Source organism: Salmo salar, chromosome ssa14 (genome assembly GCF_905237065.1).
Source record: "Salmo salar chromosome ssa14, Ssal_v3.1, whole genome shotgun sequence".
In the NCBI taxonomy this organism is placed as follows: Eukaryota; Metazoa; Chordata; class Actinopteri; order Salmoniformes; family Salmonidae; genus Salmo; species Salmo salar.
In genome coordinates this window covers 26,100,748-26,116,238 of record NC_059455.1, presented here as the reverse complement: position 1 = coordinate 26,116,238, position 15,491 = coordinate 26,100,748, and the positions used below count along the sequence as shown (strand labels likewise).

The following is a 15,491-nucleotide window of genomic DNA, read 5'->3' as shown; positions in this document are numbered from 1 at the left end:
TAATCATGTTGGTTTGGGTATGTAATCATGTTGGTTTGGGTATGTAATGGCTTTGGTTTGGGTATGTAATGGTTTTGGTTTGGGTATGTAATGGTTTTGGTTTGGGTATGTAATCATGTTGGTTTGGGTATGTAATCATGTTGGTTTGGGTATGTAATGGTTTTGGTTTGGGTATGAAATCATGTTGGTTTGGGTATGTAATCATGTTGGTTTGGGTATGTAATGGCTTTGGTTTGGGTATGTAATCATGTTGGTTTGGGTATGTAATGGTTTTGTCAGGATGTGTTTTGTGAGACAGAGGAAAGTGTGGCTGACTGATTAGAGGACTTCAGCTAAAATAACAATTAGGCAAATTGTCTGAGTAAATTGTTTTCAAGTCGGTGCAAGTAAATTAACAACATAAATCTTCATCAGGATTGCTTTCATTAGAGCTTTCTTTCCCTCTCCCAGTTTTCTTGGAAACACAATGTCATAAACTGGGTATGTAATAAATCAGTTGATAAACAATTATTAAATCATGTTAGATTGACCAATGACCATCCAAGATTGATGTTAACTTCTCCATGATCCTTTTAAGAGACCACATCCAATTTCAAACTCTGTTCTGGAGGAATCTGGTTCAGTTGCAGATCAACTGATATCAGCTCATAATAGCATATTGTGTCAGGTATTTGTGGGGATGCCTGGCATGGTCCACATGCCAACAGGGTACACCTTGCTAATGCTACCCTTGTCTCCAGCAGGTCCAGTTCATGGAGTCTGCCACAGATTAGCATCTAGACAAGGTGCTGAGAGTAATGTGATACAGGGTCTATGGAAAGGCCTTAACAGACCCCAGTGGTTGATGACAGCTAAACATCAAACAGACTTGCAAGGTCTTCACCTATGACCTTATTACTAAACTTCCCTGTCACAGTGCCACTACCTGTTGTTAGGTATCAGCCATGAAAGGATGTTTACCATTCATTTTGCAATATTTGACAAATATTTATTACCTTTATTTAACTAGGCAAGTCAGTTAAGAACAAATTCTTATTTTCAACGACAGCCTAGGAACAGTGGGTTAACTGCCTTGTTCAGGGGCAGAACGACAGATTGTTACCTTGTCAGCTCAGGGATTTGATCTTACAACCTTTCAGTTACTGGCCCAATGCTCTAACCACTAGTTTTGGCCAACTCAAAAATGTGAATTTATTGCAACACTTGAAATGAAACACTTGTGGAATTGGTTATAATTTTGTTGAGTTAGGCCACCTCTATTTTTTTTTTTACAGTATGTCGAGGAGCTATCCCCAGCCAGCTTGATAAAATGATTGCAATATAGCTGTCATGCCATCATATTCAGTATCTCTAATAAAAATAAAAATAAATAGTGCTGCTGGAAAAGTCTATGGCAGTTCAGCTAGTCGCCAAAAAAATGGCGAGGATAAGAAGTTTAACGCAGCGGTTCGGTGAGGGATTTTAAGGAGTCAGATTTCCATGTCCATGGGCCGGTGACTCACTGAAGAACTGAGAATGTCTTTGTTCGATTGGTGGGTTTACTCCAGGCTGTCGGAGAGAGAGAGAGAGAGAGAGAGAGAGAGAGAGCTTGAGAGTGCACTCAGTCGCAGGAGATGCAAAGGTCCGCAGGAGACAGAGCGCGTGAGAGAGCAGATTCCAACTCTAAGCACGTTAAGGACCATTTTGAATTCTTGGATTTTGCAAATCGAGCCCACAATGATTATTCGGTAAGGGTGTTTATTTTAATGTTTTGTGCTTAATTTTGAAGACCAAGAAAGATTCGGGTTAACTCACCTAACATCATTTGCTTATCTCCAGCCTGTCCAGGTGGTCTCTGGTTATTCATCTCGTCCTGCTGTATCACTTTTCTACTGCGGTTCAGGTCATTGAAGGTAAGACGTTTTGAAATGTAAGTATTCATAATTAATATAGGTCTATTTGATGCATTTTTTTCGGGGAGATGGAATACTTGGAAGTGCTGTATGTGATTCTCAAAGCCTAGGCTATTGACCTGCTACGTGTACCGCGGTAAAGAATGTCTTGACTCTGACTACTCTTGGAATGAACATTGGCTAATTGAAAGACAAAGTAGCTTCTTTTCAAATAGCCTTCTTTATGTGAAATTGATAAAGGCTACATGATCACTTTGCGAGGAAGTTGATTTAAAGCTTCAATCCTTAGTTGCTAAATCGATTTTTGGACCTATAAATTAATGTTATACTCTATACCCATTGATTCTTGAAGACGATAACGTATAAATGCCTCATGAGCTTAGTTCAACTGTTGTACCCCATCAGAACCAATCATATAAGCTTGTTTTACTCCAATGTTTGTAAACTAAATGTAAACACACACTGTGTAGTCTCAAAACATGATTAAAACTCTAATTTGGATGGCCAGTCCTTGCATCCATAGCTCTGTCTATGAAGTTGATAGTGGTTACATTTCTCCAGGCCATTCCTCAGCTTTTTACCAAAACAGAGGCTGGGCAACTGCTTTGTTATTGTTTCAATTAAAGGCACAGTGCAGTCAAAATTCAGTTATTCCTGTGTTTTATATCATATTGTACAACAGGTGATGAAACTGCAAAAGTGTGAATAAATGTAATCAGTGTTATTTCCTGATACATGCGTTCCGAAAGTATTCACATCCCTTGATTTTCCCACATGTTGTTGTGTTACAGCCTGTATTAAATGTGGATACAATTTTAAAAAATATTTTCACTGGCCTACACACAATACCCCAAAATGTCAAAGTGGAATATGTTCATCCAAATTAATTAAAAATGAAAAGCTGAAATGTCTTGAGTCAATAAGTATTCAACCCCTTTGTTGGTGGAAGCTTAAATAAGTTCAGGATGAAATATGTGCTTAACAAGTCTATGTGAGTCTGTATCCCTCCCCCCTTAACAAGTCTATATGTTGCATGGACTGTGTGCAATAATATGGTTTATCATGATTTTTTGATGACTACCTCATCTCTATACTCCTCACATCCAATTATCTATAAGGTCCCTCAGTCAAGCAGTGAATTTCAAACACAGATTCAACCACAAAGATCAGGGAGGTTTTCCAATGCCTCGCCATGAAGGGCTCTTATTGGTAGATGAGTAAAAAAAATCTGACATTGAATATCCCTTTGAGTATGGTGAAGTTATTATTACACTTTAGATGGTGTATCAATACACCCAGACACTACAAAGCTACAGACGTCCTTCCTAATTCAGTTGCCGGAGGGAAGGAAACCGTTCAGGGACTTCACCATGAAGCCAATGGTGACTTTAAAACAGTTATAGAGTTAAATGGCTGTGATAGGAGAACTAAGGATGGATCAAAACATTGTAGTTACTCCACAACACTAACCTAATTGACAGAGTGAAAATAAGGAAGCCTGTTCAGAGTACAAATATTCAAAAAAAATGCATCCTGTTTGCAACAAGGCACTAAAGTAACACTGCAAAAAATGTGGCAAAGCAATTTATTTTTTGTCCTGAATACAAAGTGTTATGTTTGGGGAAAACCCATTTTAACACATTACTGAGTACGACTCTCCATATTTTCAAGCATAGTGGCTGCCTTATTTTATGGGTATGCTTGTAATCGCTAAGGACTGGGGAGTTTTTCAAGATATAAAATAAATGCAATGTAGCTTAGCACAGGCAAAATCCTAGAGAAAACCTGCTTCAGTCTGCTTTCCACCAGACAATGGGAGATGAATTCACCTTTCAGCAGGACAATAACCTAAAACACAAGGCCAAATATACACTGGAGTTTCTTACCAAGAAGACAGTGCATGTTCTTGAGTGGCAGAGTTACAGTTTTGACATAAATCTACTTGAAAATCTATGGCAAGACCTGAAAATGGTTGTCTAACAATGATCAACAACCAATTTGAAAGAATTTTGAAAAGAATAATGGGCAAATGTTACACAATCCAGGTGTGGAAAGCTCTTTAGAGACTTACCCAGAAAGACTCACAGCTGTAATCACTGATAAAGGTGCTTCTAAAAAGTATTGACTCAGCGTTTGTGTTCCACATATTTATTATAACCGTGAAACTGAATGCAATACATAAATAAACTTAATATATCAAAACAACAAACCGTGACGCAGAGAGGACAACACACTACTCAAAAGATAATCACCCACAAGGACATGTGGGACAAACATCAACTTAAATATGGCCTCCAATTAGAGACAACGACAACCAGCTGCCTCTAATTGGAGGTCATGCCAAACAACGACCAACATAGAAATACAAAAACTAGAACTGAACATAGACATACAAAAACAGATAAACACCCCCTGTCACGCCCTAACAACTTACTATGGTCAGGACGTGACACTTATGTAAATTAGATATTTCTGTATTTCATTTTCAATAAATGTGCAAACATTTCTACAAACATGTATTCACTTTGTCATTATGGGTAATTGAGTGCAGACTGGTGAGAAAATAAATGAGTTTAATAAATGTTGAATTCAGGCTGTAACACAACAAAATGTGGAATAAGTCAAGGGGTATGAATACTTTCTGAAGGCACTGTACTTGCTGGTTAAAAATACAATCTACACAGGACCTTCTAGTCAGCAGGTTTACATCGGCGGGTGACATCACCATGCTATAAATTAGTTAATAGACCAATAACAAAGAGAGTACCAAATCTCGATACCAATAACAGCGATTTTTTTATGTTTTTCCCTCCCCACTCAGACCACTCCCAGACAGTTGTTAAAAACCTACTTTTGCCCATTTTAATGGTATTATACTACAGTACGGTACTTAATTGTTACCCAGAAATGAAATGATTTGAGGTTGATGTAAAATTGGCTGCATTGGGCCTTTAAGGACTCTGGCTTTAAGGTGTGAGATGTAAGCCTATGAAGTTTTATCTTAGTGTACCTTATATTGGACCACCCAGGCTGCAGATGCTTTTCAAATGACCTGTCATCTGAAAATTTCACCTCCACACTGAAATTTGAATGCAACTGTTTTATTGTATGAATAGCTGAAGGCATGTTTTATTCCATCACGTAGATTGTCATGTGCAATACAGTAGCATTTGATAAACAGATTCAGAGCTAGTCTGAGTTATATGATCATCCTTATGTGGACCTGCATTTTTTGCATATGTATTGAAAATAATATGTGAGTCACATACAGTACAATATGTGTAAATGAACACTTTTTAGAGTGTACATATCCCCCCCCTCCCCCCAATTTAGCATATCTAATTTATTGAATTTGTTTCAATAGATCCTCATATACTGTGCTATAGGATGTGGTTCTATTGTTTGTTTGATGGGACATGGTTTCCTCCCCATCCTCATGTGTACACAGTGGACCTGGAAGCAGTGGTCTGGTTAAACACAGCACCTGGGTGTGAACTGGTGTGGTCACTTCTTATGTAAATTAGGACTTCCCTCTTGTCCACATGCTTGTAATGCTGACCAAGCCCGTGTGGAAAAGTGACTTTGAAGTGGGAGAGGAGGAAAACACTCCCATCCCATTCTCTCTATGGGTTTTAGACAGGGACGTGAGAGGGAGGGCTGATATTGGGGTGTTTCTCCCACCCTGTGTGACAGGGTTTAATACGGTCTCTGTGTTTACAGAGCTGCACCTTCACTGGGTTTAAGTCCAACCAAGAAAGCCAAAAACATCCCCTCTGGCTACAGACTAATGTTGATTGAGTTGATGAGCAGATATGATCCATTTATGCTTCAGCTTGTCATCTCAGACAAGTGCACTATTGTGGCACCTTATGAAGTAAGGTTCACTAGGACATTGTTATTACCATAGAGATAGAACTGTGCTGTTATCTAAGGTTGTTACTTTATCATTAACCTGACTCTGCACAGTACCATCTGTTGAACACAGACTTATGTTCATCTCTGAAGGGCTATTCAGAAATACATATTTCCTTTTCAATCTGCTGTCTAATGGAGTGGTTCTGGAGAATATCATGTTAACTATGCCTCGAATCAATAATATAATTCTGATTCGCAGTTTTGAGATGTCTGCATTAAAACATGGGAATGTGTGTATGTGTAGGAATGTTGTAATTCTAAATATAATCATCACTCGATTGCCAAAACATCTGGTAATTAAGATGTGAAAGGCAACAGAGATTGTGTCGTCTTCCCACAAAATCCACTGCTAACTGAGGTTGAATTTTTTTATGACTGAGGACTTCATCATTTTACAGTCAAGTCTATTTCACAGAATGTTTTATTTTTTATTGGGGCCGAATATTACTGCCTTTCACATTTAATTTTAGTTTAGTTCAGTTCCTCACAAGGGAACTCATGTTTGGTCAATAAAGTACAGTGAGGTGACCCCCAGTGGGAGTTTTCTTTCGAAGCCCAGTTAATATGTTGAACAATTCACAATATTAACCTTATTCACAGATTTATGGGCTAAGAAATTCCCTCCACTTCTTGGAAAGGGTCCCAGTCAGCTCCATTTACAGTATATTGCCATGAAGAACAGAAGTGTGTTTAAAGACCAACTGTAAAAGTTGTCACTGAGCTATAATGTAACGGTTAGCTTTAGTTTTTAGGAGAAAAGCCATTCAATGGAAAGTTATTTTACTTTTTCGGACGTTGATGTGAATACAATATTTTCCATGTGCTCAAAATGTGTTCTTTTGTAGACGTGAGGTTTCCTGCTTGGTTACATCTGTTGAAAAGGCTAGTAAGTACAACCCTCATCTACAGATTATCCACATTTGAATGTGAAGGCAATCTTGTATCTGCCTTAGGAAACTGTAAGTGACATGAGTTCATAAGAGAACCATATCTGATTACAATCATAGAGCAATCTTAGAGTGAAATGTGTTTTTAGACAAACAACACATGAAGCTTTGAATTCACTAGAATTCGTTAAAATCATGTCCGATGAGGAGGTCAAATGAAGGGGAACATACTGTACATTGTTCCTGGAGGCTCCATGGGGAGCACTCAGCTCTCTCTCTCTCTCTCTCTCTCTCTCTCTCTCTCTCTCTCTCTCTCCTGTCTGTCTGTCTGTCTGTCTGTCTGTCTGTCTGTCTGTCTGTCTGTCTGTCTGTCTGTCTGTCTGTCTGTCTGTCTGTCTGTCTGTCTGTCTGTCTGTCTGTCTGTCTGTCTGCTGCTGCTCTGTCCTGTAAAGTTGTGGAAACACGCCCAGTGAAAGGGAAGCCCTGGCCATTATGCAGCTGTGTTGGGGACGACCTGACACAGATTCATAGAGAGATTACACAGGCATGGAGAATGAATGACTACATGTACCTCCTGTCAACACCTCACATTTAGGATGTATCCCAAATGGCACCCTATTCCCTTTATAGTGCACTACTTTTGACTAGGAGAGTGTTATTCCTTCTGGGTGGTGTCTTCTCTCTCATCTGTGAACTCTTGCTCTGATTGGTCTGCTTGTTTTTATGCTGCGCAAATCACCTATTGTTAGATTATAGCAGCATCTCACCACCTTATCAAAGGGTTAGAGTGCTGTCTCATGAGAACCATTGAATGAACTAGACCAGGTGACACATTTAACATCCCACGTGTGTTCAAACTCTACACTGCTCTCGTTGTTAGGTAGAGGTTAACCAAACGTAGCAGGTGTAAAATAAAAACTGTCAGGAGAGGTTCTCTTCTGCACTGTTCAACCAATCCAGGAGCAGGAGTTAAGATGTCGCCTGGTTAATGTTAAAAAGCAGAAGTCGTGTCAGAGGCTCTCTTTCCATTTCCCCTGAAAACTAGAACATCCGATTGTTGGGGACTCTAGAGGCTAGTTAGAGGTTAACGTGCTCAAAATGAACTTGTGAGATCAGTAATGCTGCTTGCATATGGGTGAATGTACATAAAATGACTCCAGTCTTCTCCTGTGAGACCATAATTAGAGCAGAGTGTGACAGTGGGGTTACAAATCATTGAGATACCAGTATCAAATCAAATTTATTTATATAGCCCTTCTTACATCAGCTGATATCACAAAGTGCTGTACAGAAACCCAGCCTAAAACCCCAAACAGCAAGCAATGCAGGTGTAGAAGCACGTGGCTAGGAAAAACTCCCTAGAAAGGCTAAAAACCTAGGAAGAAACCTAGAGAGGAACCAGGCTATGAGGGGTGGCCAGTCCTCTTCTGGCTGTGCCGGGTGGAGATTATAACAGCACATGGCCTAGATGTTCAAATGTTCATAAATGACCAGCATTGTCAAATAATAATAATCATAGTAGTTGTCGAGGGTGCAACAAGTCAGTAACACAAGAGTAAGTGTCAGTTGGCTTTTTCATAGCCGATCTTTGAGAGTATCTCTACCGCTCCTGCTGTCTCTAGAGAGTTGAAAACAGCAGGTCTGGAACAGGTAGCACGTCCGGTGAATAGGTCAGGGTTCCAGCAGGTCTGGGACAGGTAGCACGTCCGGTGAACAGGTCAGGGTTCCATAGCTGCAGGCAGAACAGTTGGAACTGGAGCAGCAGCACGGCCAGGTGAACTGGGGACAGCAAGGAGTCATCAAGCCAGGTAGTCCTGAGGCATGGTCCTAGGGCTCAGGTCCTCCGAGAGAGAGAAAGAAAGAAAGAGAAAGAGAGAATTAGAGAGAGCATATTTAAATTCACACAGGACACCGGAAAAGACAAGAGAAATACTCCAGATGTGACAGACTGACCCTAGCCCCCCGACACATAAACTACTGCAGCATAAATACTGGAGGCTGAGACAGGAGGGGTCAGGAGACACTGTGGCCCCATCCCATGAAACCCCCGGACAGGGCCAAACAGGTAGGATATAACCCCACCCACTTTGCCAAAGCACAGCCTCCACACCACTGGAGGGATATCTCCAAACACCAACATACCATCCCGGGACAAGGCCGAGTATAGCCCACAAAGATCTCCGCCACGGCGCAGCCCAAGGGGGGGTGCCAACCCAGACAGGAAGACCACGTCAGTGACTCAACCCACTCAAGTGACGCACCCCTCCCAGGGTCGGCATGGAAGAACACCAGTAAGCCAGTGTCTCAGCCCCCGTAATAGGGGTAGAGGCAGAGAATCCCAGTGGAAAGAGGGGAAACCGGCCAGGCAGAGACAGCAAGGGCGGTTCGTTGCTCCAACCTTTCCGTTCACCTTCACACCCCTGGGCCAAACTACACTTAATCATAGGACCTACTGAAGAGATATGTCTTCAGTAAAGACTTAAAGGTTGAGACTGAGTCTGCATCTCTCATATGGGTAGGCAGACTATTCCATAAAAATGGAGCTCTATAGGAGAAAGCCCTGCCTCGAGCTGTTTGCTTAGAAATTCTAGGAACAATTAGGAGGCCCGCGCCTTGTGACCGTAGCGTACGTGTAGGTATGTACGGCAGGACCAAATCGGAAAGATAGGTAGGAGCAAGCCCATGTAATGCTTTGTAGGTTAGCAGTAAAACCTTGAAATCAGCCCTTGCCTTAACAGGAAGCCAGTGTAGGGAGGCTAGCACTGGAGTAATATGATCACATTTTTTGGTTCTAGTCAGGATTCTAGCAGCCGTATTTAGCACTAACTGAAGTTTATTTAGTGCTTTATCCGGGTAGCCGGAAAGTAGAGCATTGCAGTAGTCCAACCTAGAAGTAACAAAGGCATGTATTAATTTTTCTGCGTCATTTTTGGACAGAAAGTTTCTGATTTTTGCAATGTTACGTAGATGGAAAAAAGCTGTCCTTGAAACAGTCTTGATATGTTCTTCAAAAGAGAGATCAGGGTCCAGAGTAACGCCGAGGTCCTTCACAGTTTTATTTGAGACGACTGTACAACCATCCAGATTAATTGTCAGATTCAACAGAAGATCTCTTTGTTTCTTGGGACCTAGAACAAGCATCTCTGTTTTGTCCGAGTTTAAGAGTAGAAAGTTTGCAGCCATCCACTTCCTTATGTCTGAGACACAGGCTTCTAGCGAGGGCAATTTTGGGGCTTCTCCATGTTTCATTGAAATGTACAGCTGTGTGTCATCCGCATAGCAGTGAAATTTAACATTATGTTTTCGAATGACATCCCCAAGAGGTAAAATATATAGTGAAAACAATAGTGGTCCTAAAACGGAACCTTGAGGAACACCAAAATGTACAGTTGATTTGTCAGAGAACAAACCATTCACAGAGACAAACTGATATCTTTCCGACAGATAAGACCTAAACCAGACCAGAACTTGTCCATGTAGACCAATTTGGGTTTCCAATCTCTCCAAAAGAATGTGGTGATCGATGGTATCAAAAGCAGCACTAAGATCTAGGAGCACGAGGATAGACGCAGAACCTCGGTCTGACGTCATTAAAAGGTCATTTACCACCTTCACAAGTGCAGTCTCAGTGTTATGATGGGGTCTAAAACCAGACTGAAGCGTTTCGTATACATTGTTTGTCTTCAGGAAGGCAGTGAGTTGCTGCGCAACAGCTTTTTCTAAAAATGTTGAGAGGAATGGAAGATTCGATATAGGCCGATAGTTTTTTATAATTTCTGGGTCAAGATTTGGCTTTTTCAAGAGAGGCTTTATTACTGCCACTTTTAGTGAGTTTGGTACACATCCGGTGGATAGAGAGCCGTTTATTATGTTCAACATAGGAGGGCCAAGCACAGAAAGCAGCTCTTTCAGTAGTTTAGTTGGAATAGGGTCCAGTATGCAGCTTGAAGGTTTAGAAGCCATGATTATTTTCATCATTGTGTCAAGAGATATAGTACTAAAACACTTTAGTGTCTCCCTTGATCCTAGGTCCTGGCAGGGTTGTGCAGACTCAGGACAACGGAGCTTTGGAGGAATACGCAGATTTAAAGAGGAGTCCGTAATTTGCTTTCTAATGATCATGATCTTTTCCTCAAAGAAGTTCATGAATTCATCACTGCTGAAGTGAGAGCCATCCTCTCCTGGGGAATGCTGCTTTTTAGTTAACTTTGCGACAGTATCAAAAAGAAATTTCGGATTGTTCTTATTTTCCTCAATTAAGTTGGAAAAATAGGATGATCGAGCAGCATTGAGGGCTCTTCGATACTGCACGGTACTGTCTTTCCAAGCTAGTCGGAAGACTTCCAGTTTGGTGTGACGCCATTTCCGTTCCAATTTTCTGGAAGCTTGCTTCAGAGCTCGTGTATTTTCTGTATACCAGGGAGCTAGTTTCTTATGACAAATGTTTTTAGTTTTTAGGGGTGCAACTGCATCTAGGGTATTGCGCAAGGTTAAATTGAGTTCCTCGGTTAGGTGGTTAACTGATTTTTGTCCTCTGACGTCCTTGGGTAGGCAGAGGGAGTCTGGAAGGGCATCAAGGAATCTTTGGGTTGCCTGAGAATTTATAGCACCACTTTTAATGCTTCTTGGTTGGGGTCTGAGCAGATTATTTGTTGCGATTGCGAACGTAATAAAATGGTGGTCCGATAGTCCAGGATTATGAGGAAAAACATTAAGATCCACAACATTTATTCCATGGGACAAAACTAGGTCCAGAGTATGACTGTGGCAGTGAGTAGGTCCAGAGACATGTTGGACAAAACCCACTGAGTCGATGATGGCTCCGAAAGCCTTTTGGAGTGGGTCTGTGGACTTTTCCATGTGACTATTAAAGTCACCAAAAATTTGAATATTATCTGCAATGACTACAAGGTCCGATAGGAATTCAGGGAACTCAGTGAGGAACGCTGCATATGGCCCAGGAGGCCTGTAAACAGTAGCTATAAAAAGTGATTGAGTAGGCTGCATAGATTTCATGACTAGAAGCTCAAAAGACGAAAACGTCATTGTTGTTTTTTTTGGGGGTAAATTTAAATTTGCAGTAGACACTAGACAGTGATGATCACAGTGACATTTCATAGTTTGAGGGCACATTACTAAGTTATCTCATCGGTACTTTTGACCTCTTTCACTCCTGTACATTTGACCTCTTTCACTCCCTACAAAGGGAGATTTATGAATGAACTCTGCTGGTGCTGAATCACTGCTCAGTCACTGTAACAAATCTGTCTCAGTCTGATCAATAATCAATAGAGGTTTGTTTTAGTGGACTGTTTTCCTGTGTGGACATAATGCTGCCACATTCTGTTATGACGTGATGCCACCAGTGCTGTATGATTTCTGATTGGTTGAATGAGCCAGTGAAATGGCTAGATAGTCTTTATAGAGTGGACTGAAAGACAAAACCAGACCCAGAGGCATTGTGTTCACCTTACCTGCCAAAGTACGTGTATCTGTGTCTGTGTATGAGCGCATGCATGTGTATACTTCTTGTTTTTGGATAGGGCTTGCTTGTCTGAACCCTGATACCCTGCTAACTCTTCTGTCCTGTTGTGTTGTGAAGGGACCCTTGGCAGACACAGAGAGACGGCCCAGGCCCTCCTCTGTCTGACCCAAATAAGCATGAGTGGCAGACCACACAATGCATCTCAACAGGTCTCTCTGCCCAGCCATTACTACTAATTGTGGGAACAGCGTTGCAGCAGAAACGTCCCTAGTGAACTGTACTGTACTCCCAGATGTTATTAGGAATCTAGTGACTCTATCAGACACTTTATCAGCAACCTTTCCTTTTTAGTGGATTTGGACATTAGGCCACTTTAAGCACTTAATGATCAAGGACAGTGTTATTTTGGCATGGCACCATACAATATAAGAAATGTATGTTCTTAAACAATTTATTGCATTAATGGTACTGTAGTACTTTAGCTGACCTGACCTCCCACTCAACTTTACTCCAGGTTAGAAGGTATTCATTTAGAATTAGGTAAATAAACTAATCTGATGCTCATTACCGAGCAAGACAGGTAATGTTTCAGAAAACGTTCCTGTTAATTGCACTGATCTTTAAAGGTGTGCCCTTAAGGCTGACCCTGAGCTCTGTTTGTTATTGCTTCCAATGAGGACACTGAATGAAATATGGCCGTGTTAGCCCTTGTAGTGCTACTGTACTGTAGACCTGTGTTCAGGCCAGCCCAGCCTCTCTATACAGCCTGTGATAGCCCAAATGTAAATAGTTACACCCAAGCACAGGAAGACATGGCCATGAATGAACTATTCTCAACTGAAACATGATGTAGAGGTGTTTTAGAGGTGAATAGGACTGGGGGGCATTTAAATGCAATCACTTAGATTGTAAACAGGAAAGGATATATTATATTTTATGTCTTGCTCGGAAGACCAAAAAGTGACACTATTTACAGTTGAAAGTGGCATGAAACATTTCATAATTTCAGTACTAACAGTACTCTGTGAACATCCTGAAACCAAGAAAATGTCAGCGACTAGCACCTTACTCACCCTCCATCACCACCCCCCCTCCAGTGAGAATGGGATCTGAGGATTTACACTTGTGCTCAAGAGATTCAAAGTTTCAAGATTTTTCAGGCTGAGAAGTTGTGTTTAGATAGTGGCTTACAGCTGGGCAAACAGGAGGACTGGCCACAGAAGTGTCTCCTAGCCAACCTGCACAAATGTCCATAGACAAGAATTCAATAGAATTCTCCCATTCAAACTCATGTAAAATCCCACATTTTTTGGGGCATTTGAGCTAGGTCAAACAATTACACAATTGACAATGGGAGTGAACCTACAAGGCCACCACGGACCAAATGAGCTCATAAAGAGAGAGACCACTTGTTTATAGGACTTACCACATTGACTCGCCTATTCAGCTCTCCCAATTATCTGGGGCACGCATTACCCAATGGAAAAACCACATCAATGAGCACATGGCCCTCCTCTGTCCCCTACCACGCTTGTCTTTAGGCGATGGAGGGCTTGGGGTGAGGCTGAGGGTGGGGGTGAGGATAAGGGTGGGGGTTAGGGTAAGGTCGGGGGACACTTGAAACAATAAAAACTGAGTCTACTGTATTTCAGTGGGCCAGATGTCAAGATTGACCAAGGCTTAGCCCCGCATGCCAGGCTTAGTATTGTCAGAGGACACACAGCTGTTGAAAGAGACTTTGACATTCAAGAGTTAATTGAAGTTAATACTAAAAGGTTGCTCAAATGTTTCATGCCTTGTATTATTCAATCTGTGGACATTAGTGTACACATCGTACAACTGAATGATTCCTGATCAAAATCAAATTTTATTGATCACATACACATGGTTAGCAGATGTTAATGCGAGTGTAGCAAAATGCTTGTGCTTCTAGTTCCGACCGTGCAGTAATATCTAACAAGTAATCTAACAATTTCACAACAACTACCTTATACACACACAAGTGTAAAGGAATGAATAAGAATATGTACATGTAAATATATGGATAAGCGATGGCCAAACGGCATAGGCAAGATGCAGTAGATGGTATAGAGTACAGTATTATACATTTGAAATGAGTAATGTAGGGTATGTAAACATTATATAAAGTGGCATTGTTTAAAGTGACCAGTGATACATTTATTACATCTAATTTTTAATTATTAAAGTGGCTAGAGATTTGAGTCAGTATGTTGGCAGCAGCCAGTCAATGTTAGTGATGGCTGTTTAACAGTCTGATGGCCTTGATATATAAGCTGTTTTTCAGTCTCTCGGTCCCTGCTTTGATGCACCTGTACTGACCTCGCCTTCTGGATGATAGTGGGGTGAACAGGCAGTTTCTCGGGTGGTTGTTGTCCTTGATGATCTTTTTGGCTTTCCTGTGACATCGGGTTATGTATGTGTCCTGGAGGGCAGGTAGTTTGCCCCCGGTTATGCATTGTGCAGACCTCACTACCCTCTGGAGAGCCTTATGGTTGAGGGCGGAGCAGTTGCTGTACCAGGCGGTGATACAGCCCGACAGGATGCTCTCGATTGTGCATCTGTAAAAGTTTGTGAGTGTTTTCGGTGACAAGCCAAATTTCTTTAGCCTCCTGAGGTTGAAGAGGCGCTGTTGCACCTTCTTCACCACGCTGTCTGTGTGGGTGGACCATTTCAGTTTGTCCGTGATGTGTACGCCGAGGAACTTAAAACTTTCCATCTTCTCCACTACTGTCCCGTCGATGTGGATGGGGGGGTGCTCCCTCTGCTGTTTCCTGAAGTCCACGATCATCTCCTTTGTTTTGTTGACGTTGAGTGTGAGGTTATTTTCCTGACACCACACTCCAAGGGCCCTCACCTCCTCCCTATAGGCTGTCTCGTCGTTGTTGGTAATCAAGCCTACCACTGTAGTGTCGTCTGCAAACTTGATGATTGAGTTGGAGATGTTCATGTGTTATGTGCTCTGATAACTTCCAAAATAACTTGCATTTAACATAGGTTTATATTATTGACCTCACTGTAATGCATTTAATACAAGTCATTCCACTCAATCAGCCAATGCCAGACACTGTATATCTTCTTTACTCAATTACCAATGGCTGCAGGCAACTGCTGTCCACCATCCCTACATGGCTGTCACAGCACACAGCCACACGCTTTAGGCCCTTGTCTGTATCTGAGGAGAGGAGAATGTCTGAGGTTGGGTAATTCTCCTCTCATGACTTCCTTTAAAAGCTAATAGAATTGGCTGGACGCCCTGCCCTGAACATCTCAACCACTTTGGTCAAAAGAGAC

At 41.6% G+C, this 15,491-nt stretch overlaps 1 protein-coding gene across 1 annotated transcript in view; it reads left to right on the top strand.

Annotated features, from left to right (window-relative positions):
* The first annotated feature begins 1,565 nt into the window (after window positions 1–1,565).
* LOC106569208 (collagen alpha-1(XVIII) chain) overlaps window positions 1,566–15,491 on the top strand; it is a 47,670-nt gene continuing 33,744 nt past the window's right edge. Inside the window, exons 1-2 of the mRNA XM_045694135.1 lie at window positions 1,566–1,727; window positions 1,819–1,892. Coding sequence (XP_045550091.1) covers window positions 1,717–1,727; window positions 1,819–1,892 — 85 coding nt within the window. The 5' untranslated portion in view covers window positions 1,566–1,716. The remainder of the gene's footprint in view (window positions 1,728–1,818; window positions 1,893–15,491) is intronic.